The sequence below is a fragment of the Paramisgurnus dabryanus genome, chromosome 13 (assembly GCF_030506205.2).
Source record: "Paramisgurnus dabryanus chromosome 13, PD_genome_1.1, whole genome shotgun sequence".
Taxonomy (NCBI): Eukaryota; Metazoa; Chordata; class Actinopteri; order Cypriniformes; family Cobitidae; genus Paramisgurnus; species Paramisgurnus dabryanus.
Genome location: NC_133349.1, coordinates 151,703 through 175,375, shown reverse-complemented (window position 1 = coordinate 175,375; position 23,673 = coordinate 151,703). Strand labels below are relative to the sequence as shown.

Below are 23,673 nucleotides of genomic sequence, written 5' to 3'. Positions count from 1 at the left end.
CAAGGACCCGTGGGAACCCTGGTACTAAGATGTTTTTACTGTAAAGACGATTTATGTGTGTGTGTGTGTGTGTGTGTACCTTCAGGTAGCAGTGTGTGTAGCAGTTGTGTAGAAGTGTTTCTGATGGCTGGTTCAGGCTGCTGGCCGTGCGGTTCACTTCCTCTTCATACATGGGAGCAGAATGTTCAAATGTGACGCGCTCACACTGCAGCTGCAACGCAGGCAGAGGACGCAAGAGCTGAAACCGAGACGCAGACGTCTGTGCAGTCGACACCTAGACGAAACACACTTATTAAACACACACACGCACACAGGTGGAGCGTGACAAACATTAGTTTTTGTGTGTGCCCGTGTTTGTACCTTCTGTCCCAGTAAAGCAGGCAATATGACATGCAGTAGATTGTATTCAGCCGCAGGAATTGTGATTCGAGCACTCATCAGCGTGACACTCGTCTGACGGGTGGGAATGAATTCCTCTAGAGCTGAAACCGTCTCTGGCCCGACACTCACATGCTCCACTACATCATCTGCAAGAGAGACGGACACTTGAGTCTAACAAAAAAATATTGATGTGAAGACAAGAGGTACAAAGGGAAATCTTTAGATCATTAATTTACCATATGTACAGATTATACAGTATATATATATATTCTACATGTTCTGTCATCTCACAGACTCTTAGTGCTCTCCTTTATTGACCTTCACAGTTTCTTCCTGTCTGACAGATGTTTTTTGTCTTTCTTGATTTTCCTTGTGCAAAATCAAGCTGAAATATAGCTGCAAGCAGCAATTGCGGGGCCAAGCACCTTCAGCGCAATGAGCACCCAAAGCACAGCAAAAACCACACGACGCAGCAAATGCGCAAAGCGCAGAAAGCGCGCAATACAGAGGCCGAACCCGAAGCAAAGCAAATGCAGAGCAGAACCACTGCAGTGCGGAGCAACAACAGTAAAGATGGCAAAAATATAACACGTGTGGAAAACCAGACAGGTCGAGAAGAACGTGTTAAAGTGAACACAAAAGGAAATCTCAATAAGTGAAAGTAAGAGCTGGGATTCAAACCCATGACCTCAGGTTCCCAAAGCACAGCAGTTACCGCATGCGCCACTGAGTGAACGATTAAACCGCTGAGTTGGTGTGTCCAAGCTATAGAATAGAGATTTAGAGCTGTAAACATTGATATCCAGCAATTACCAAAAGTGCAGAAATTACAACAGAGAGCACAAATAACTGAAATACAATGTATAGTATGAGATTCACAAAACTTAAGTGAGAAAAAAGTTAAGACAAAATATCACTGCACATGGGATTCGAACCCATGACCTCAGAATCTCATGGCATGTGGTTAACCAGATGCACAACTTAGTTAACACAGCTCAAAGGGCAGCAAAAAAACAGCTTAGGTGCTGCAAGGATTGATATGTGCCAATCAACACAGATGCAGAACTGACAGTGCAGAGCAGAACTAACAGAAATACAATGTATATGAGAATCAAAAAGCTCAAGTGAGATTGAAGACAAGAAGATCATTCTGTATAGTAATGCTATACAATGTAATATACAGTCACATTAATTTACTATGACAAATAGACAATGTCACAGGCACGGTCAACTTTGGAGTGGTATTTCTAAGAAAGAGAACAGAATATCAAAAATCTGTTCGGTCATTTCTGTGTGGATTGCTCCAAACATTATACGAGCAGTACCTGGCATAAAATAAACAAAATTTGTAAAAGGAGTAGCGAAAAAATCATCTACCATATGCTTTACAATAACACATGAACAGAATGTTGGAAAATGACAAACGAGGTATCGTTGCAATCGGCATAAACCAGTGAATACAATTTCACAAAGAAATTAATATCAGACAAAGTATTCAGAAGTTATAAGCAGTTCCATAAGAACTGTTATAGTTTATAACCCCTAGGTGGCGCTGTACTCTGACTTCCCAGGTACCTTCAGGACATCATGTCGAAGCTCCTTACTAATTTTTGCGCGGATATGTCCAATAGTTCAAAAAATATAACAAATTATGTGAAATTTCAAAATGGCGGACAGGCGGTTCGGTCAAACCCGGCATAATACACATCGACAGATGCGGCATGAGGTAAGCAATCCATAGACATCAAGATCATAATTTTCTGACAAACAGTTCAGAAGTTATGGGCAAAAATAGCCTATTTTCATATCTCATGACCCATAGGTGGCGCTGTCACCAAATTTGGCATGAACTCCAAGTTCATGGTACACATGAAGTGTACCAAATTTCATTTCAATTGATCAAAGAATGGCCGAGCTACAGCTTCAGAACCATTTTTGCGTCAACCTCGTTAAGTTTGCGCATTTATTACTTTTGAAAAAAGATAAATATCAAAATTCTGTTCGGTCATTTCTGTGCGGCTCACTCCAAAGTTCACCTGTGCCAAATTTCATAACAATTGAACCAAATTTGAAGGAGGAGTAGCGAATAAACGGAATACTGTACATTTCAAAATGGCCGCTACTGTAATGGGTGGAGTTTTACTTTAAGGTATTAAAAACAACAAGCATGAGGAGAGCAATCACGTGTACTAAGTAGAATTTTCATAGATCAAGCGGATCAGCAGTTATAACCATTTGAACATTGAATTTTTGCACTGCTGGTGGCGCTATAGAGTTAGGACTAGAGACCCCATTTTTGGTCACATGACTTTTTAAGACCACCACTACAACTGTGCCAAATTTCATCATTTTCCTACGTACGGTTCATAGGGCTGCCATAGACTCCCATTGGGGAAGATGAAGAATAATAATACTGACAGTTCCAATAGGTGCCTCAGCACCTTCGGTGCTTGGCCCCTAATGAATCTCAAACACTGGTGGGATCTATAACAACCGTGTACGTGTGTATGTTTACCAGGCTGCGGTTTGCAATAAGGTTGGTACTCATGGTCAAGAGTGCACGCAGCCATCTTTAAAATGCGATGGACGGCACTGCTGTGAAGCTGCACGTCTAATGGACCGATCACAATCCTCTTCTGCGATGTTTCCTGCATCCGAGGCGGATCGTCCTTACGCAGCGCAGCAAAGTCCTGCGGTCCCACGCACACTGAAATACAACAGCAAACGCTAATATGAATTGTGCTCACTAACGCATGCATTTTCCTATGCACGCGCACACATCCTTGCAGAAACACTGCACACACACACACACACACACACACACACACACACATACATAGACACACATGCACACACACACGCACACAGACACACAAAACTGTGTGTTTAATAAAAGTGGATTTCTGGGTGGAATGCTGGAGTCTCATTACTATGGATGGAGAAACAGAGAAAAGTGGAAAAAAAAGGAAGAGTTTATGGGCTGCTCAAATTCCCCCCTGATTTGTGGAGATTAAAAGTGCAGTGAGTGATGTCACTTCCTCTTCCCATTTAGGCTGGGCTGGATTAAGCCTAATATCAAACATCTGGAAGCTCATAGCGCTGCTGAAGAACGCGGGGGGGGGGGGAAATGAGCCGGATTTGAAGCATTAGAGGAGATCCGCACCTCAGCGCAGCGACTATTATGACAGACGACACGCCACAGGTCTGAATTTCGTTTATGTAGCGCTGACGCTGATTCTGCAGCGCTCTGATGTGGACTGGGGTCGTGGGTTCGAGTCTCCGAGGGGAGATGCGCTTTGACTCATAAGACATTCCGATCTGAAAGTGTCATTTTAGATTCACTTAAAGAGCAACACTTCCACGCCTGAGAAATGGGTCTGAGTGCAAAAGCTAACAGTATCAATGTTTACTTTACATTTAGATAATTATCAGCAGTTGACACAGAGACAGACAGACAGACAGACAGACAGACAGACAGACAGACAGGAGAGTGAGACAGATTAAGACTGCATTACCTCTATTGCTGTTGTTCTCCATCGTGTACAGATAATCCATGTAAAATGCGCCGTATCGCTGCAGACCTGCAGACTCTGTGTACGTCTCCTATGAACACAAAACACACAGACACACAAATGGCATCAACTGAACTGAACTGCTTCTGTAGCTCAGTTGGTAGATTGTTGCATTAGCAGCACAAAGGCAATAGGTTTGATCTCAGGATCAAACACACATACTGAAAAAGTGTACAATTTGAATGCATTGTAATTCACTTTGAACAAAAGCATCTGCCAAATGCTGAAATGTAAATAATATGTCAAACCAAACAATGTACGGGACAGTATGACACTGTAGCTGTGTCCCAATACAAATGCTCCTTAAAATGAAGCCTCAAAATGCGTCCTTATTTCTTCGCATTGTTAAGGATCAAACAAATGGATCCTTCACAGCCGAGGCTTTCCCAAGATTCAATGCATGCCTGTAAAAGCTAAATTTAATGGTTGGATATTTTAAAATGAACAAATAAAACCTTTATTAAATAAAAGTGTGTATTAAGCAGAAAAAAGCTTTAGTATTGTATAGTAAAGTTGTGTTTTGTATTAATATATTATTTTGTGTATGTTGCATATATTTCTAAGGTTGATTAATTTGATATACTGTTGAATAGTTTCATCTACATCAATCTGTCATATTTTCTTAAATAAATTGAGCGCGGGTGCGTACAGCAGGTGATGCAAATTATGAGTCCTCCGAAGATAAGACCGTCTCATTTCAGTTCTCTTCATGGACTTCAGAGGCTGCCACCTTCAAAGACCGAGTGAGTGCCCTTTGAGGTCGTGTCCTTAGAAGGTCGCAGCCCTTGAATGATATAAGGCACCTAACCCTAACTACAATATAAGGCATCTTTTCCATGTTAATAAGAGTTTTTTGTCCTAACCAGACGCGATGAACGACAGTGGACTCTATTTCAGAAATGGTTTCTGACAGCTCTGCCTACACAGAGATCTCATGGATATTAATCAGCAAACATAGGAGAAATTGATTGAGTTTTTGCTCATTTTATTTTTTTGACTGTCAACATCTAACACAATGTGCTATCATTAAGTGCAAGGTACTTACTTGTGTTGTGAGTTTGTAAACAGACTTTAAATAGACAAAAATATACTGAACAATGGCCCATCACTAAAATCATATTGTGTGGCGTCTAGTTAGGACAACAGTGTCATGAAGTGTTTTAAGGTCTGAGTTCAGACAAGTCTGAAGGAGATAAACAGAGGTCTCTACTTGGGTGAGGAGCGCATGTCTGTCAGCAGGTGTCTCCATTCTGACCAACGAATAACTAAACATCGGGGTACATTCCACAAACATACATCAAAACCTTCAGACTGACCGTTGCGATCAAGACAGCGTGCCTCATACCTTATGAATGTTTCCATCCAAGATAAATTCTGCTCGAACTCCATTGTTTTCAGGGCTGCGGTAGTCAAAGAGCGAGTTGGTCAGGTAGGTCAAGCCCTTCACGCTCAGAGTCTCCCCACAGCGGAAGAACACAGCGTCCTACAGAGACAACAATATCATTGTTAAGAGTACTTAAGTCTGAGGAGATATACGGTGTGTCATAAGTCATATTGTTTGTATAACCTCCTCTTTTCTGTTCATATTCTCTTCAAAATCTCGTACTCCCATTATGCCCTTCAGACAAACAGCACGGCAACCGACGACTCCCACTTGACAGTCAAAGAAGGGCTCGCCCATCATAAGAGCCTGAAGGAGAGACACAGAGAAGATGAGAAGAGGAGAAAGAGCTGCGTGATGAGAGCATTAGATGATCTGACCTCTGACCTCCACTGTAATGCCCTCCTGCTCTACACACAACACCTCACGTGACTTCACCTTCTGTGGACTGTAGTAACTGCTCTCAGAACAGCTCTCTGTTAGCTATGGAGAGGACAGCATAGGTATATTATTATTGGCTAGCAGTAGTAGCTCTGGATAAATAAACCAGCATGAGAAACGGTTTCTCAAAACAGCAAAATGTCACCATGTTTTCACCTTAAAGGTGACAGAAGCTTTGGTGCAGTAAAACCCGACGGACACCACAGGGTCCTTGTAGGAGTGCTGCAGAGGTCGTGCCGCTCCGCCCTCGTGGGATTCTGTGTACTCGTCGGACTCCCCTTCGTTCTCTTCTCCTGTGCTCACAATGGCCGGGACGAACGACCAGGCCCACGACACCCAGCCTTCATCTTCGACCTCATTCTGAAAGTACTGACCCGCGAGAGACGGATCTGAGCCGTCCACCGTGAGACCTGCAGGAGAGAAGAGGAGGTGATGTCACCGTGTTGGAATGTCTAATCGTCTCTGTAGGAAAACAGTGTTCTCTGTGAGCTTCGGTTTCAAGATCTCCACGGCGGCTCAGCATGTGAATATTATGACATAGATTTTAATTAAATAGGCCTCACATCTTTCTTTCCCAAGTTAATCCTTAAGATTTCCACATTTAAAAACACACAACAGATTTCAATGTGTATGAATAAAGAGAGATGGAAAGGCCAGCAAAAAATCTAGCAAACATAAATGAATCAAATGTGTGTCGCTTACTGGGGACGCTCTCTCGAAGCGAGCTGCTCTCTTCCACGTCGCCGTCTCGATGGATTCCCATCTCGCCGTAATACAGCGCCATGCCCAACTCCATGAGACGAATGAACATGGGCAACTGCTGATCTGTCAGAGACAACTTCAAACTCTCCACCATTGTGTGAACCTCCACACACAAACACACAACATTAACACAATGGTCTGTAGGTTCACATATGCTAAAAAGTCTAAAGACGCTTTCTCTCTTACTTTAATGACGGCAGGGATTTTGGCATTAATGTTGTCATAGGTGAAGTGAAGACGAGTCCTGAAGGAACATTTGTAGAGCAGCGGGTCCTGATAAAACTCAATCTTTCCACTCGCATTCCGCTTATCCAAGCACACCGTGCAGTCGGAAAAATTGATGACCTTCCTCAGGACAAGTTCAGGAGCTAATGAGAGAGATAAAGACAATTAAGAACATATATGAGATTTTACAAATTATTAAACCAAAGGCATTTTCATCTCGTTTAAATGCATCTAAAAGCATGTTAACCCCTTCATACAACACCTCAACTTGTACACATCCCAGGCTTTCACTTGACCTGAGGTCTAAAACCCTAAAACCCGACAGCCAACGCCACCAACACGACCATTTCAATCCGACCCAGGTTAACCTTCTCGTCTCATTGTGTACAACACGGACATGGATTTCTGACTAAGTTCAGATGACTGGATCTTTGGGCCTGGAGGTAACATACACATGACAGGCTGTTATTAAACAAAGAGGCCAGATTTACTCTGATGTCCTGACGTCACCGTCAAGAAGAAATGCCTCTTTAGATCTTTCCGACTCTGCTGACTTGTTTGGGCTCTGATGTTTACATGCTGATTATTCTTCTGTCTTTTGCTCGCTTCACATCATCTGTCACAGATCGTATTAGTTCTGCTTTCCTTCACGATGGGTTACTCTCATTACAAGCACATTGTCGTTTCCACAAACCCTAAATCTCAAAGAGAAGATGTGAACTCACAGATGATGTCCATGAACGCTCGGTCCCACAGGTCGTCCACCGTGTAGCTCTCAGCAGACGTGATGTTGACCGACAGCACAATGTCATCTTCCACGTACTTCAAAATCAAATTATTTACAACAATATTTACATTATTCACTACTCGACGAATAAGACTCTGGACGTATCCTGCAAAAGAAAGAAACAAGCGTCATTTTATTCAGCAGCTATAGCTGTAAACATGTGGTTTAAACGAGTACTGACAGTAAAAAAGCAACTCTATCATTCTCAATGTTTGTGTGTGTGTGTGTGTGTCTGTGTTTGTTAACTGAGCTGCTCAGGACCAGAAGTTCCAGGTGAACAGCAAACATGGTAAGGTCATTATTGAAAAAAGCATCTAAGTACTGAAAATATTGCAAACTAGAGACTTTCAGAAATAAAATCTTAAAACATAAAGCAATAAATCCTCATAACCTCAAGACCAATGGCTGAGCCCTGTTGAACAGTCGCGGTGCCACTTTAACTATAATGCTTCTGCCTTGTTGTCCAACCTAAATGTTTGTCTTCCTGTGCGAGTGACGCTGTGCGTTGTTCATGATCTCTGGGGCGCAACTTAACATAATTTGACAATCTCATTACATGTGCACATGCAGGTGTAAAATGCATAAATGTTTAATAACACCACCGAGGGCTTATGCCGCACAGTTGCTGTATGATGACAGATTTCTCAATGTTATATCTGTAAAGCAAAAGTTTGCCTGCCTATGCCACTCACGTGTCAAAGATTCTGGGGTGTGTGTGTGTGCGTTCACACTTAAAATCAGTCGCTGTTAGTGCTCTCTGGATCTAATTTAGCCAGCTGAGCTGCTACACTTTCCCTCCTTCAGCCCTTCATCTTACTCTCTATAAACTATTGCTTCAGCTGCACCTGTGCCGCGGCCCACCGGGACAAAAAACTCCAGCCATAAAAGAGCTGGAAAAACCAACTGCTTTATGTGCTACACCAGCCAAGAGCTGCACCGGCCCACAGAAGGCATCAGCAGCGATCCGTTCAAGAGAAATACCCCATATTTAAAATAAAATGAGTCTGTCACTGTGAAGAATAATACACTGCATATATTTTCCTGCCAATTTTACATTTGTGGCATTAAGATGAATCTTACGTCTTGAAACGTTCCTCATCTGAATGAAAGAAGAAATGGTAACATGCATTTAATGCAGATCATTTTCCTCAAGTGAAAAAATATAAAAAAGGCAGACATCTATTACTGAGTGTGTGTTTGTGTAAGTGTGTGTGCGCACGCCCCAATAACAACAAACATTGTGCTCTGATGGAGGTCTTTAAGAGAGGACTTCCAGATAAGAGCTATTACTCAAGGAGGGGCTGCGGCCTTCAGAACATCACTCACCTGGGGGCAGGTCAGGGTCACTTTGGGCTTGTTGTACCCGTCGAGGTTTAGAGGCACTCTTCAAGCTCTCAGTGGTACTTTGATTGGTCGAGCTGGACGTACAACTTTCATTATCCTCCTGAACAAAGAACACACAGAAAAATACCATCACAACCTCACAAACACCATCTGCCATCATAGAGGAGACGTTTGCACATTTCACAGCAACTTCTGAGTTGAATTAATAAACTGAAAGTTGAGTGTAAAGGCAGTTTAGTGTGTGTGTGTGTGTGTGTGTGTGTGTGTGTGTGTGTGTGTGTGTGTTTGTGTGTGCGTGCATTGCTGAAGGTACTGCACAGATGCACTGGGGAATAAACAGCTCGAAAGGTTTGTTTCTCATTTATTGCACCAGCCTGTCGAGTGTTTGTGATGAAACACACGGTGAAGACACGGACGAAACAATCAAACGAGCACAGCGTCGAGGTCAAGAACAAACATTCTGTCCAGAGATCAGTTTAACCCACACAACGCTTTCACAGAGCTTTATAGAGCCATCACTGATAACAGCCACTGATTTACTAGAGAGAATTCACTTTATTACATCAGTAACGGCCCGTTTCACAACAAACACCACCCAGTACGGCTCTTATATTAGACTTCACTTCAGGAGCCATCGTGACCTTTAACATTAGACTGACATCACATACGCTGAGAGTTAAACACATTTACACAGTAAGTTAACTTATTGTGCAGCATAGACATCTTTCCTGATTATAAACATTTCAACTATCCGGCATAGACAGGCAGTAAACTTGTGCTCATTATTATTATTATTTTATTTATTATTATTATTATTATTATTATTGAGTCATGAAGCCCACCTGTGTTGTATCCTTGTGTTCAAACAGACATGAGAGGATAAAATGAGAGGAAGGGAGAGATTTTGTATTCAAAATCAGATATCTATACAAACACTCATGAGTGATTCTCGTGAAATTAGACTTATGAGGTGTCATGAAAGATTTTGATAAAAAAAGTAAATGCAATGTAAGAGTATCAAAATAAGAAGCATACAGTTACAAACATCTCTTCATGATTTCAAATGACATCATACAAACCTATTTTTTTTTCACATTTAAGGGGAAATGTTTCATTACCGCAATGTGTCCATAACAGGATTTTGGTTCTTTGACATGGAAATATTTATAATTCAAAAAATCTAAAAAATAAAGCGCTTCAGTGCATGTTATACTATAAACATTTACAGTAAAGAAACATGAGGTATTTGGTGATCATTGGTAAATGTATAGACAATATTAAGGAACATAAATGTGTCCAAGAAAAAATTTTTCATCCTCCGCAACAATTTTCAATCATTGTTTAAGCCCTCAAGGAACTAACATTTTAAAAAAAAAATGTTGGAAGGGACATAACTGACTGTGACACTCAAGATGGCTACCAGGTAAGCAGTTCTTATTTTTTCTCTCCAGATAAGAGTTACAATATTGTTTGTCATAGTACCTAGACAACTTTTTAGTTCTCATTAGCGAAACATGAGTTTGTAATTGCATATATTTAATGTAATATCATGTTGCGGTAATGATAATTTTTGATAATGATAATTTAAAACATTTTTATAATTCTATAGGAAATATGTTTTAAATTCTCAGACCTCTAAAAAATAATGGTTATAGTAAGTTCAGACCTTAATCTTATATACAAAAAAAATTATATACAAAACAAAAATTGGCTTCAAGGGCTTTTTAAAAAAATCTGATGCTGGACACCTTCTAAGTCTGGATTTCGTGAGAATCACCCTCATACAGTATAACACTTAAACATTAGACAGTAAATGTTTAAACACACACACACACACACACACACACACACACAGGTATTCACATTAAAATCAATGAATTTAAAAGGGTGTGAGAATGTTTGCACACTGTCCTATTCAGCTAACCAGTGTGTGCCCATAAACATCTAAGCAGACACAACTTCATTCTGAGCTACAAATGCAACCACAGAACACAGATCAGATACAGCACATACACAAACACACAACATAATCTCACACGGTGAACACATGAATATACACATGTACGTGTCACACACAAACAGAGAGAGAAAGAGATGGGTACTCCGGTTCTCCCATGTGTTTCTGCATCTGGTTTAAGGTTATTCTAGTCCGAGATTTACCAGCGTATAATTTGTTTAAACATCATTTGTCATTTTCCAAAACTTCTTTCTGAACTAGCTGTGACGTCGTGAAAGCCATCCGCGACAAATACGTGCTTGGGGTTTTAATGTCCATCGTGACCACCCGTACGAGCACAACATACGCTACCATTTCCAGCGTCAGAAACACGCAGACGTGCGGTAGCTGCAGCACTGGGTGACATTACCGCAGTGAAACCACCATGTGTTACAAATCTATTCTGCAGAAGCCAACATAACCGGCTCTAATTGACTTCCCTTCAAAATGTGTTTGTAAGTGGCCAGCTGGTCTCTGAAACTTCAGAACGACTCCTCCGCCGCTTCAGATCATATAAACATGATGGAATGCATGAATGTCTAAACACCTTTATCTGACTTACATACAAATCTCTATGAACTCCATCTGGCACAGACGACAATATTTTTCTCATTTGGTCCCTCAGTTTGTAGAAATGTGTAAACAGCAAATATACGAACAATGAAAGTTTAATAGTGACTGCACCACAGGCTTTTAAAGTTTTTAAAGTCTGTACTTTCGCTAAAACATGAAAATTCTTCATTCAGTGAGCTGAAAATGCTAAAGCTGCTCTTTCTTCCTATGGGGCTTTCACACTTGAAATAGGTTACCCCGGGTTAATCTAAACCCCAGGTTAACAAAATCCTGGGTTATGTGTTTCACGTTGTTCATACTTAACCAGAGAATAGCCCTGGGTATTCTTAATCTGATGTTTCACACTGCCCATTCCTAAACCATAGCCTAATGTTTTCATTCGCATATTTGCTGTGTCAACAGTCTAGATTGGATAAAAGCGACGTCAAATTGACTAAATTAAAATAGTAGGCTGACGCTTTAAACAAAACATTTGTTTCGCGCTTTCACATCAGTGACAAAATAGGTCGCAACATAAATCTCTCTTGTTTTTTTACTCTAATTGAGGTGGTTTTAGTACACAGATGGTGATATAAAGTATGTGCTCTTCAGTGTCTGATTGGCTGTCTGGTGCTAAGCATCGAGTCATAACATTATAACCTTGCAATGTTTCACACTGCATGTGTTGGGCACCGCAATGTGGAGTTAACCCCAGACGAGCAGGGTTTCATAACCCTGGGTTAATTTCAGGGATAACCCTGCTTGTTATTTACAAGTTTAAAAACGCTCCTTAACCAAGGATTAAAAGCAGGGTTTAGAAGGAAGATAACCCAGGGTTAAGTGTGTGTGAAAAGCCCTAAAGTGTTGTTTGCTCCATACAAATATTGCTTTAAGAGACTTACGGAAGGGCGTTTCTGTGCCGTTGATGTTAATTAAATTATGATTGTGTTTTACTCATAGACTGTAAAAAAATACGACGTAGTGTCCATGACATCACCCATTGGTTTGTGAAGATTGTTTTTGAAGCTTAAAGTAGGCGTTGCCTGCCGTCGCCGTCTTGGCTGCGCATCACTCGCGGATATCCAAAAATGACTAAAGAGGCGGGACATGGGTGAAGTCGAGGTGGCTGGTTGCTGAAACCACGCCCGCCTTGCTCAACTTTATTGACAGCAGTGGCTGTTAAACCGTCACCCTTAATTATGCAGAAGTTTAAGGCTTCATATAATTTAAACGGATAAGTTACAAAAAATTCACCCCCCTAACAGTTGTCATGAAGGGCAAAATTAGCTATATAGACCAAAAACACTTTTTGTATCAGGCTGTAAACATATTATTTTCTAATGTAAATTTGGGCATTTTTAAAATGGGGGTCTATGGGAATGTACTCCCTTTTGGAGCCTCAGGCGGCCAGTTAATAAATTGCAGTTTAAGTCACTTCCGTATTGGCTTCATCAGAGAGATCGGAAGGTTGCCCCTCGCTTTTACTCTGCATAGATGCTGTAGTGTAGCATTACTAAATATTATTTGGGTTTGGGATGCACCGATAGGATTTTTTTGGGCCGATACCGATTTAAACAGACAACTTCTGGCCGATACCGATGCCGATACCGATATTAAACACTTGTATACAATACTCTACAGTTGGTCTATTAGCTAGTTTATTTCTGCATCAAATTATTTTTACTGAACATGGATTTGATCTAATAAACATTCAACTGACCAACATAATAAGAGAGGCACAAATTAAGCTAAAACAAATATAATAAGACAGCATGACAACCTTCAACGGTGGTTTTTGCTATTCAGCATTTATTTTATTATTTTAACAACATTAACTCATTTTTACATATAATGGATTTCTGTATGCAATTGCCGATATGCCGATGGTTTCAAATTCATAAAAAAATCGGCCGATAAATATCGGCGGCCGATACATCGGTGCATCACTAATTTGGAGTCCCAGGAAAGCCTGATTATCCTCAATCTCGTGCTGTCATTGAGATACAGGCGTGACCGCACGATGGCTGAACGGAACTGAAGTTGCCTCAATGCGAAATCAGTGAGTCAATGGTTCAAAGGCCAGTTTTATGACTGAAGGCCCCTAATAATGATAAATGGTTTCACAAAAGGTTTCAAAGCACCATAAGATTCACGTCTAAAATTTAATTAAAACAAAGTCATTGTTTTAGTAAATGAGCCGGACCTTTTTTTCTTAGCTAATACAGGTGAACATCACATATAAATCACCGTGTGACTGACCGTGGCTGCGTCTCTGAGTTTAAGGATGCACTCCATGGTGTTGATGGTGATGACGACGGCCTCCGAGCTCAATTTGGTCCAGGGCACGTGGATGCGCAGCTCGTGAATGTGACCGCTGAGAAATGTGAAGGGCAGCTTGAGTTCCTGCAAACACAAACAATCTGTCAGTTGAACAAAAGACGACAGCAACTTGAAAAAGATGAACAGCAAACGCCGGTTGGATTGTCTGTGTCCAGGAAACTTTCATATGTTGTTATATTTTCATCCCTAAAACTATTAAACAAAGTTCAAACAAAAAATCTAATAAATGAAAACTCTGCCAGACCGTTTTTGACCAACTAACTTTAATAGAAGATTACTAAATAACTTAACTTCCTCAATAAATACGTACTTACAATTTAATTTTTCTATTATTCTTTTTCCTATCCCTTTTCTCGGTTATACTTAATAACACCACAATTAAATAGGAATTCACAAAATATTTAATAAACTGTATTTACACAAGTGATGCTATTCAAAACCCATGATTCCTACTGTATAGCTTTATAGATATTCAGTGACTCTTTGTATGTGCAAAAACCAAAATATATATTCTTCAAAATGCTTGTAAAAGTTTGTCCAGTGCTGCAGAATCGTTTCAGAATAATGACAGTGTATCTGTAAACGTATCTACCTCAACATGATGATGAAACTCAATAATAATACGAGTAACTAAAACAGACACGAGAACAAACACAAGTGTGTTTTATACAAGGATGTTCACTGGACAGATTTATAACTCACATCTTCAGAAACATGAGCATCTATTGATCTCGGATATGTTGATATTGTTCATTGATTGTCATGTCTGTCTCACCTGCTCCAGAACGTCCAGTCTCAGGTCCAGTTTGCTCAGCACCACGTCGCCGCCCCATAATGACAGCTGCAGGTCCGACGGCTTCAGGTTCTTTATGTATCGGTTCACATAACTCATCAACAGAGGAGTAACATACGACTCCAACATCTTGACGTGTCTTCACAAACTGCGTTAACTCTCAGTCCGTCCGTCATACAACTGCAGTACCTTCGTCAGAACTCCTCACCTGGGTCATGACTGATTGGCACAACACTGAACCCAGAACAGGTGAATAACACAGAACGGTTGACGTTAATCTGAAAGATTTCAGACTGTAGAAACTCTCAAGAAACAGCCGACTGGACTGTGCTGTTAAATTACCGGAGAATATACTGCTGCTCCTGAAACTAAGCTGCTGAAAAGTTTCTCTAAATATTACACGTATCGCACAATGACACACAAAATCACACACAGCTTCATAATACGCGTCGCTCTGCTGCAAACACAAAATCACAAACAGTCGCCATTACTTCCGCATACACAACAGCACTTCCGCCTGCGCGGGACACGTCACTACCGGCGGCGAGCTGTCAAGAAGTTGCTCTAAGCGAGCGTTAACGCACCAACACTGGATTTCCGATAGTGCTTTATCTGACAGCACTGATCTGGAAGCTGCTCTAAAATTAATTAAATGATCGATAGTTTATTAAACCGCTGAACAGTCTAACAAATGGACAAGTACATTAATAAAACACACTGATCATCATAATAATGATCAATCACAATAGGCCTATATACGAGTACGATATCTTAAACAACGATATTATTTGTCTAACAATTACAAAATACTGACAACTAATATAAAACTTATCGTATTTCAAAATACACAAATGGAAGCCTTAACGTCATTAAACATTGACAATGCACTAAAATTGTATTAAAGACTGACTGTACACTTATCATTTTTATATAACTAGTATTTAAATATTTAATAATATTATAAAACTAAAACTAAATATTATTAAACACACCAATGATAGCATAATCTTCACTGATCATATAAAAACAGCTGTCGGAGATTGTAGAAGTATTCATAAAATACATTTATTTGTAGCAGAGTGTCAACCCCACAAAAAGTTTTTTTCCACGGTGGAATTTCTGAATTACGCAATATTTATGTGTTTATTTTCCTGACTGTCAGGTGCGCGTTTGCTGCACAATGCACAAAAATTTTATCTTTCTGTTCGTGTGTGTATGTGTGTGTGTTTGTGTGTGTGTTGGAGGTTTTGCGCAGTGCACGTGCTAAAGTCTAATATTGTTTGTTCTACTTTTGTAAGATTTGACTTTTTTGAATAATAAAGTATTTTCATTTGAATCATGTCCATTTTGACCAATCGGTTTCGTGGTTATTGCATATATAATTGAGCTGTGTCCATTATAAAACAGAATTAAAACGCATTAAATAATAAACTAAACGTGGAAGATTTTGTCTCATTTAAAAAATAATAATTTGACAAAATAATGTAGTTATGTTTATATTTCAGTGTGCGTGTGTGCATTTTAATGTTCACAGTTTAGATCAATTTAGGAAAAACCTCAGGGCTATTTTAACATTATTATGATCGTAATTATTGTAATTTATTACTATTATTATTAGGCTATTGTTGTTGTTGTTTTAATAATTTTTCAGTAAAGCTGTAGACAATCTTACCGTTTTTAAGAATTCCTGAGCAGGTAAATAGTTCAAATCGTCTGTTTAAATAAATTCACATTTAAAAAAATAAATTTTTACATGATTACACATTTTATTGCTTAGGTTACGTGTACATTTATATGTAAACTTACTAAACCGAATTTCAGTCAGTAATTTAAAAACAACTAGCCTATACGTTCTTCGTTTTATTTCAAATAATAATGGCGTCAAGAAATGTTTTATGTTTTACTAAACGTGTTTAAAAAAAGACCTCCACATAGTTTTTCCTTATTAAATAATCACCTTGTCCAAATGTAGTTTATAATTTACATTGAGCGCCGCCTAAATACGCCCTTTACCACACTCATATTAGTATTAGGCTAATTATAGCAATAAAATAAACTAAATAAAAAATCATAAAATAAACTAAATAAAAAATCAATCATATAACTGTAATATTAAAGGGAGTAATATATTTATTTACGTTTGCAGCAGCTTAATGTGAGGATTCAAAATAGAAGAAAAAAATATTAAATAAAAACCGAAGGAAAATGTTGGCAACAAAACTCCAGTCACGTGTACTTACACAGTTTTATTACAGATGTTGACCACTTCACCTCACTTATCGGTTTCGGGTGCAACATAGTTTATTAATAATGTTCTCATTTCGAGGCTGTGAGGAGATCAGCCCAATCTGTTTTATTTAGCCTATACACTTCATTTTTCAAGAGGTGAACACAGATGTTTGGAACGACTCTGAGTTCAAATGCAACAAACAAACAAACAAACAAAAATGACAATAAAGACATTATATACATTCATAGAGTTCATAGAGTCTGTTTGTGTGCAATCTTGTCCCTTTTGTTGACGACTCCTTATTTCTTGCCCATGAAACGTAGTCATGTATAAGAGGGTTTGCTGTGTGTTTGTTTATTAGAAGTCCTGTTGCGGTGTGTGTGTCAAACTGTGGCGTCGCAGGTCACAGTTGCGTCGAAACACCTTGCCGCAGCGGCCGCAGGAGAAAGGCTTGAGGTCTGTATGGGTGAGAAGGTGAGTTTTCAGGTTACTTCTTTGATTAAAGGTTCTTCCGCATGTGGGACATTTGTGAGGAGATTCCTGTTTAGATTTAAAGCAAGCAAATGATTATTACCTTCAGTTTTACATCAAATATATATATATATATATATTTACTGTAACTTAATCTGTAGGCTAACGATTCTGAGGCCCAGTGGGAGCGCAAATGAAAGCGTTCTGGATCTAAATACAGTAGCCCAATTAACCACAAGTCACGTGCATAAACTCCAACAGCCACGGCACGAATATCACAATAAGAAATGTTTGCGTGTGTTTAACGAAGAAAAATACAAACCTGCATATGCAACGTTTTATGAACAGCCAGCGTTCGCGACTGACAAAATCCCTTGCCGCACTCTTGACATTTGAAGGGTTTCTCCTTGGAGTGAATGTATCTGGAAAACACACGATAATGAATGATGTTAGATGCCAGTTATGTCTCATCATCGTCATAATAATCCGTCTAATTAAAAGTCTCATCAAAAAGTATCAGAAAGGCGCGCAAACTTGAACAAGACGCGGCGGCACATGTAATGACTGACATGACGCGGTGTGGTATTAAAGGGATGTAAAGTCACCTGTGGTCTCTCAGGTGGTCTTGTCTCCTGAAGGCCTTCTGACAGATGTCGCAGGTGTACGGCCGCTCGTCCGTGTGCGTGCGCTCGTGGATCAACAGATTGTAGGACTTGGTGAAGTGTCTCCCACAAAACTTGCAAATAAATTCCTTTTTGGTTTTGGACGGGAGTCTCCCGCGCGTGGGCTTCCTGTCCGGAGAGAGTTTGCTCAGCTCGGCGCTCAGTTTGGAGATCTCACCGGGTTTCGGCGGATCTTCCTGCGTCGCCGCGACCGCGAGGTTGGCGAAGTCAAATCTGGGTCTGTCCTTGTGAAGCGCGGGAATGACGCGCGCCACGGATCCGTGTTTGGGGTGGAAAAGGTGCGCGGCGAAAGGAAGAGCCGCGGGAAACGGAAAGCGGGGGTCCACGAGGCCTTGAACGTGAGGGTAACCCACAGTCCAGGGGTTCAAGTGCATGGTTTGAACCGAACCAATCCCGTACAGTCCCTGCAGATGATCCACGGCCGCGGGGAAAGCGTTGACCGCCTGCAGAAACGAGTAGTTGAGCTGCAGGGACGGGTGAAGTGGAACCGGGGCCGGTAGCGCTTTACTGCCCATATCTGAACCAAACACCAGCAGAACCCTGTGAAAACACAGCAGTTTGAAACACTCGGAACTCAAACAAACGATTTTTACTTGTTTAACTCATAATAGGCTACGCTTTATTTTAATTATAAAAAGAAAACTGTATCAATCATTGGCCTTTTAGACTTTAGAAAAAATATAAGAGATAGAAATAAGCTATTTTTCTCTTTTTAACTTATGCTTTTTATTTAGTCGACATGTAAAAAATGTTTAGTTGAAATAATATCTGTACACAAAAACGAAAAACGACGTTTTTTAAGCAGACCGTGGCTGAATGAATGAATCTGAAGCAAATCGTTTGCGTTTCACCGGTGGCTTCATGATTGTTTTTAAAACAGGCCAAATATTAAACTTCGTTTTAGTCTCTGAAGGACACGGAGATGTCCAGCCTTTAATGAAAGACTGACTCTTTTTAGAGTAGCAAAAAAAAGTTTGACACTTTCACAGAAATTTTGTCAATATTATAAACACTTTAATTAATAAAATGTAGCAAGATCATTTTTTCTAAACAATACAGTTTTTGTCAAATATTAAATTTTTTGCACACTGCAGAAAAACTCAATGGCACTTCGCAAAGCGCAAGAATAAATAGCCTACTGCATGTAATCCGATTGTTATTTTCTCTTTGCTCTTAAATTAATTGTTTAGCATAACCGTCTACATAATTGTTAGCACTTTAACATTTAAAATGTTAACTCTGTTTAGTCTTTGACTTGTATCATCACTGAGACGAATGTCCTGCAAGAGTTTAATGACATTAAATCAAGTGAATCTCTCACCCCAGAAACACGATGCCAAAGGTCGCAGTTTAACCGTAAATCCACAAAGAACGTCAAACTTCAGCAGAAATTCATATGTCACAGTTTAAACACGGTAAAGTTAATCAAGCAGGGTCAGGTTTGTACTTCAGAGTCCGCGGATCAAAATTGGACCTTCACATGGAAAAGTTCTTGTTCTTGTTCGGTCGGCGGAGCTTCACACAGCTCGACCCGCCCCGCCCCTCCACATCACCCTCTCAATCTGTGTTTATTTGTGTTTGACGGCACACTTACACTTACATTACTGCACTCACTCAGCTCTCTTCTGGAAACACACTTCATTGATCAGAACAAAATGCATTTGGAATCGAAATGCTTTTGAGGAGCCATTATAATTTAGCACATAACGTCATGTGTTTCACATTAATCTACTGACGTGTGTCATATCAGTTCAACTCACTTAAACCTGCACTTAAAAAAACTTTGAAATCAAAATCTTTTAATTCGCTTTAAAACACTTAAACTTTAAAGGCTACTCAATATGTTTTATATCAAATACGGCCACAATCGCGTCGTATAATTATAATAATTTTCTACACGTTTATAAATAAAACATTGGGGAAAATCCACTAAAGTTTATATAAACCTATCTATCTACTCATTATTTTTCTGATATATAGGCTACATATATTAAAGTTGAAATTATAATGACGTTCTTTACTGTAGAAATTAACACTAATATTAACTTTAACCTGTTTTTTTGAGTACAGGATCAGTATCTCGAGTTTGTTAAGGACAGGGAAGAAGTTATGAAGAATAAAGTACATATCAGTAAACATTATTATTAATTAATGCCTCTGATTATTGATGAAATGCAATAACTTGACGTTGTTTATCTGAGCTTTATTCATTCATCTGTTGTTTCAGCGCTGACTGTGTATTTTGAATGAGTGAAGTGCGCCGTCTATCGGTGGAGCACAGCAACGTCAGCGGCTCTAATAAAGGCTGCAGCCTCTGGAGGTCGCATATGCAGGCTGCATACGCCATCAAGACTGGTTTATTTAAGTTAACTGAGCATTACATTCGCAAAACAATTTACGATTTACTGAGAATAATAGTCAACTTTATAATTGTTAATGTTCTAAAATTTATGAAATATGCATCCTATAAATGCGACCTCCGGAGGCTGCCGCCTTCCGATTAAGAAACGGGCTATAACCCTATCTGTGTCTAATCCTGCTCCTGAAAGGTCACTGTCCTGCTCCAACACTTATATTTAACACACCTGATCCAGCTAACCAAGATCTTTCTTTAGGTATTGAAACTTCCTAGTGTTGAGTCAAGTTTGAGCTACAGTGGCCCTCCAGGCCTGAGTTTGGACACCTCTGCTTTAACCATACATTATAATAAACCATACATACACTTAAACAAAATGTGCTCTTGTGTATCTCAGTGGTGCATTGGGTTAGAAGTGAAAAAGTCATGGGTTCAAACCCAGGGAACACCTAACCCTCACTTTGCATCTGCCAAAATGCTACAAAAAAAAAACCCTGATGAATGTAATCCTATAACTCTACACTATATCTCAACAACCTTATTATAACCTTTTACCAAAACCCTAAAAACACATGACAGAACTGAAGGGATGTCCAAGAAACGCAAACATGCATTTGTTTTCATTATGTGATGTCAGGTAAAGAGTTTATAGTCATTATGAAGAGTTCTTAGACATCTGAAGATGTTTAAATCCTAAGAATTCATCAAAGCTTGTTCAACTTGATCTAGGTAGAGGATAAAATAAGACAAATGAAACAAAAACACAAATGCACAATTACTTAAAATCAAAAAGTCTCATTTACTGTAAAAAGATTCAGTGTTATATCAATTTAAAGCTTTTATTTAAATTTTAAATATATAAAAAATGAGACCCACAGTTTTATTTCTGATATTTAAAAGGTTTAATGGGATTATGTTGTAATTGGAGTGCATGTTGTAATCTCACAAATAAATTAATAAAGGGAAATCAAATTAATAATCACCACAAAATATATACCACAAAACCTCAAGAATTGCACAAACCACATGTTTACAAATGGATAACACCATCGTTTCTGCTTGAATAAAATCTGTTTTGTGTGTGAATGTATTTATTCATTAAAATAATAATAAAATAATCAAGGGAAAAAGCAAAACTAAAACGAGGCTACAGTGCGAAAACTTTTTTTTTTACTTCAGATATTGTAGCTGACTTTAATTTTAGAAGTCTAATGCATATCGAGTTGTGTCAGCTGTCCTCTGATCAGTAATTCCCACTAATTGGTCTGTCATGAGTGCAGATATCTGTGTGTCTGGACACACTTATAATAACCTCTCTTACACAAACACACACACACATATACTGTAATGGCCGCCCCAAACAATTACACACAAGTTATGCACGCAGCCCCACAACCAGACACGACGGTCAGCCGAGCAGCTGTTCACACACACACAAACCCCCCCCCCCACACACACACAGAAATGGGACTGTTGATCCTGCCACTGAGTTGTTGTACTTTATTGATATCTAAATCTGTCTTGGGATTTTAAGCATGAGGAAGTGCTAAAGAACTCTGATGTCCTCTGAGAACGACAGCTTGTTCAAAAAGCCCGGATGAGATACAGATTTGATCGGTTTACTTGACCGACGTAGCAGTCGGATACAAGACTAAACAATAGAAGTTCATATTTACCTGCAGAGAAGAATGTGGAGGTGTAGAGCAGCAGCTTTTCCTCGAGGTTGAGTGAGATGGAGCCGTACGGTAAGACAGGATGTCAGTCGTGATGGTGGTACGTTCAGTGTATCTGCTGTGGTTACGCAGCCCCCCTTTGCTCTCATCCTGCCCCTGTGCTCAAAAACACCCCAAATGTGACATTTAAGGTACACCGAAAGTACTGTTGACAGGAACGTCTACCAAATCCTTTAATTCAAGAGACATCTGATCCGACAACATTTCCTAAAGCTTTCGCTAGTTTCGAACATCTTTCAACAATCACTAACAGCCCTAAACCAAGAATCTTTGATCATATAGCTCATGTTAGAATCAACATTTATCAACTTAATCATCTAAGAAGTATTTCATCCTAAACTTTTCTTCTGTCCTGTTCTTAAAATGATTTTTGAAGTTATTCTCTGAATGTGGATTGTGAGGTTTAGCATGTAAATGCTGATATGAATGAATCCGGCAACATCACGAGTGAATGAATAAAGGCATCTCTGCATTCATCTGCTGCTGATGTTTGAAGCGTTTCACCTCACTTTAGTTCTGCAGACTGCAGGGAACATGAGAGCGCTTTTGATGTGTCTGCGCAGTCATATATATTTGATGCAGAGGAGGGGAGATCTTGTGGTGAAAATCAAGTTTTTATTGTTGTTTTTTATTCAAAACAAATCATGTGATGTGAAACCGTCATGATGCCTCTTTGGCAGAGACCACTGTAAAACTTCAGCTGCTACAGCAAAGATACAGCAATGGCCGACTCACTCACGTCTATCTCTATGCGAATATGATTGTAACCACCGCTGGGCGGGGCTTTCTCCACCGATGACAACATCAAGAGCAGAATCTCACAATCCGCCTGTTTCAACACACTAGTTCTGAATTATGCAAATTATTTCAAGAGTAGTGAGCTGTGGACACATACTGGTCTTCCAACACATTATAAAATTTGATAATAGGACCCCTTTAACATCATTGCTGCTAATTTAAAAAAAAAATAGAGTTGTCCAAAGACATACTGAAAACCGTGTTTGAAATCACCTCGGTTTCCTACGTCACAAACATACTAATCACATCAACATAGTTGAGCGAGTGGATCATTAGTTTGAGTGATAGACATTGTGTATGAATACTGCTGCTTCAGCTCTACTTCTGTTACACATGCAGTGTGAATGCTATAACCTGTTTACATCAGCGCAACTCACGTATGCATTCAGCTACGTGTATGGAACGGCCTAATGCGGATTCCACGTACATTTATATATATATATATAAAGTTACTGGGTAGTAACGGATTACATGTAATCTGGATTACATAATCAGATTCAGACTTGAGAGTGTGCTTTTGTTTTATTCAGTGTGTTACTATAAGTTGACACTAATAGCCAGGGGCGCTGCTAAGGATTTTGGGCCCCATGAAAACAATCTTGACAGGGCCCCCAACACAGCTGAGACTTTTTTCATATTAATTTGCACTTTTATGGTATTTTGACTATCATTCTCATATATTTAAGTCAATCAGACAATTGAACTCCATCCCATGTCCACACCCGTAATTTGTCCTCTGTAATACTGCACTACTTCAGTACTGTATAATGTATATACTGTGCATAGCTGTACATGTGTCATAGGGTATTCACATATATTTATATTTGT

The 23,673-nt window shown here is 39.5% G+C and overlaps 2 protein-coding genes across 7 annotated transcripts in view; both read right to left on the bottom strand.

Moving 5' to 3' along the window:
- LOC135752156 (intermembrane lipid transfer protein VPS13B-like) overlaps nt 1-15,093 on the bottom strand; it is an 84,324-nt gene extending 69,231 nt beyond the window's left edge. For 2 of the 4 annotated variants that reach the window (XM_065270546.2, XM_065270547.2), the window contains exons 1-14: nt 14,557-15,093; nt 13,701-13,844; nt 8,876-8,993; nt 7,488-7,655; nt 6,724-6,905; nt 6,478-6,640; nt 5,932-6,185; nt 5,722-5,817; nt 5,521-5,643; nt 5,299-5,436; nt 3,897-3,984; nt 2,897-3,088; nt 361-527; nt 80-274 (exon numbers count right to left, since the gene is read on the bottom strand). In XM_065270546.2, coding sequence (XP_065126618.1) covers nt 80-274; nt 361-527; nt 2,897-3,088; nt 3,897-3,984; nt 5,299-5,436; nt 5,521-5,643; nt 5,722-5,817; nt 5,932-6,185; nt 6,478-6,640; nt 6,724-6,905; nt 7,488-7,655; nt 8,876-8,993; nt 13,701-13,844; nt 14,557-14,703 — 2,175 coding nt within the window. In that variant the 5' untranslated portion in view covers nt 14,704-15,093. The remainder of the gene's footprint in view (nt 1-79; nt 275-360; nt 528-2,896; nt 3,089-3,896; nt 3,985-5,298; nt 5,437-5,520; nt 5,644-5,721; nt 5,818-5,931; nt 6,186-6,477; nt 6,641-6,723; nt 6,906-7,487; nt 7,656-8,875; nt 8,994-13,700; nt 13,845-14,556) is intronic. The other 2 variants (XM_065270545.2, XM_065270544.2) reach the window with 1 other exon arrangement.
- Nucleotides 15,094-16,686: 1,593 nt separating this feature from the next.
- osr2 (odd-skipped related transciption factor 2) lies at nt 16,687-22,140 on the bottom strand. 3 transcript variants are annotated; one of them, XM_065270539.2, is made up of 4 exons: nt 21,991-22,140; nt 17,881-18,498; nt 17,598-17,697; nt 16,687-17,344 (listed from the first exon to the last, which is right to left on the bottom strand). In XM_065270539.2, exons 1-4 carry the CDS (start codon nt 22,134-22,136, stop codon nt 17,162-17,164), a joined length of 1,047 nt encoding a protein of 348 aa, XP_065126611.2. In that variant the 5' UTR covers nt 22,137-22,140; the 3' UTR covers nt 16,687-17,161. The 3 variants fall into 3 exon arrangements, with proteins under 3 accessions (XP_065126611.2, XP_073667814.1, XP_065126612.1); XM_073811713.1 differs by having other exon boundaries at nt 16,687-17,262; XM_065270540.2 differs by lacking the exon at nt 21,991-22,140 and adding an exon at nt 19,280-19,589.
- Nucleotides 22,141-23,673: the final 1,533 nt, after the last annotated feature.

Coding starts and splice junctions, on each gene's coding strand:
- osr2 (XM_065270539.2), bottom strand. CDS start 22,136: ATGAGAGCAAAGGGGGGCTGCGTAACCACAGCAGATACACTGAACGTA. Junction 17,698..17,880: donor GACCACCTGAGAGACCACAG/GTGACTTTACAT, acceptor TGTGTTTTCCAG/ATACATTCACTCCAAGGAGA. Junction 17,345..17,597: donor ATAAAACGTTGCATATGCAG/GTTTGTATTTTT, acceptor AAATCTAAACAG/GAATCTCCTCACAAATGTCC.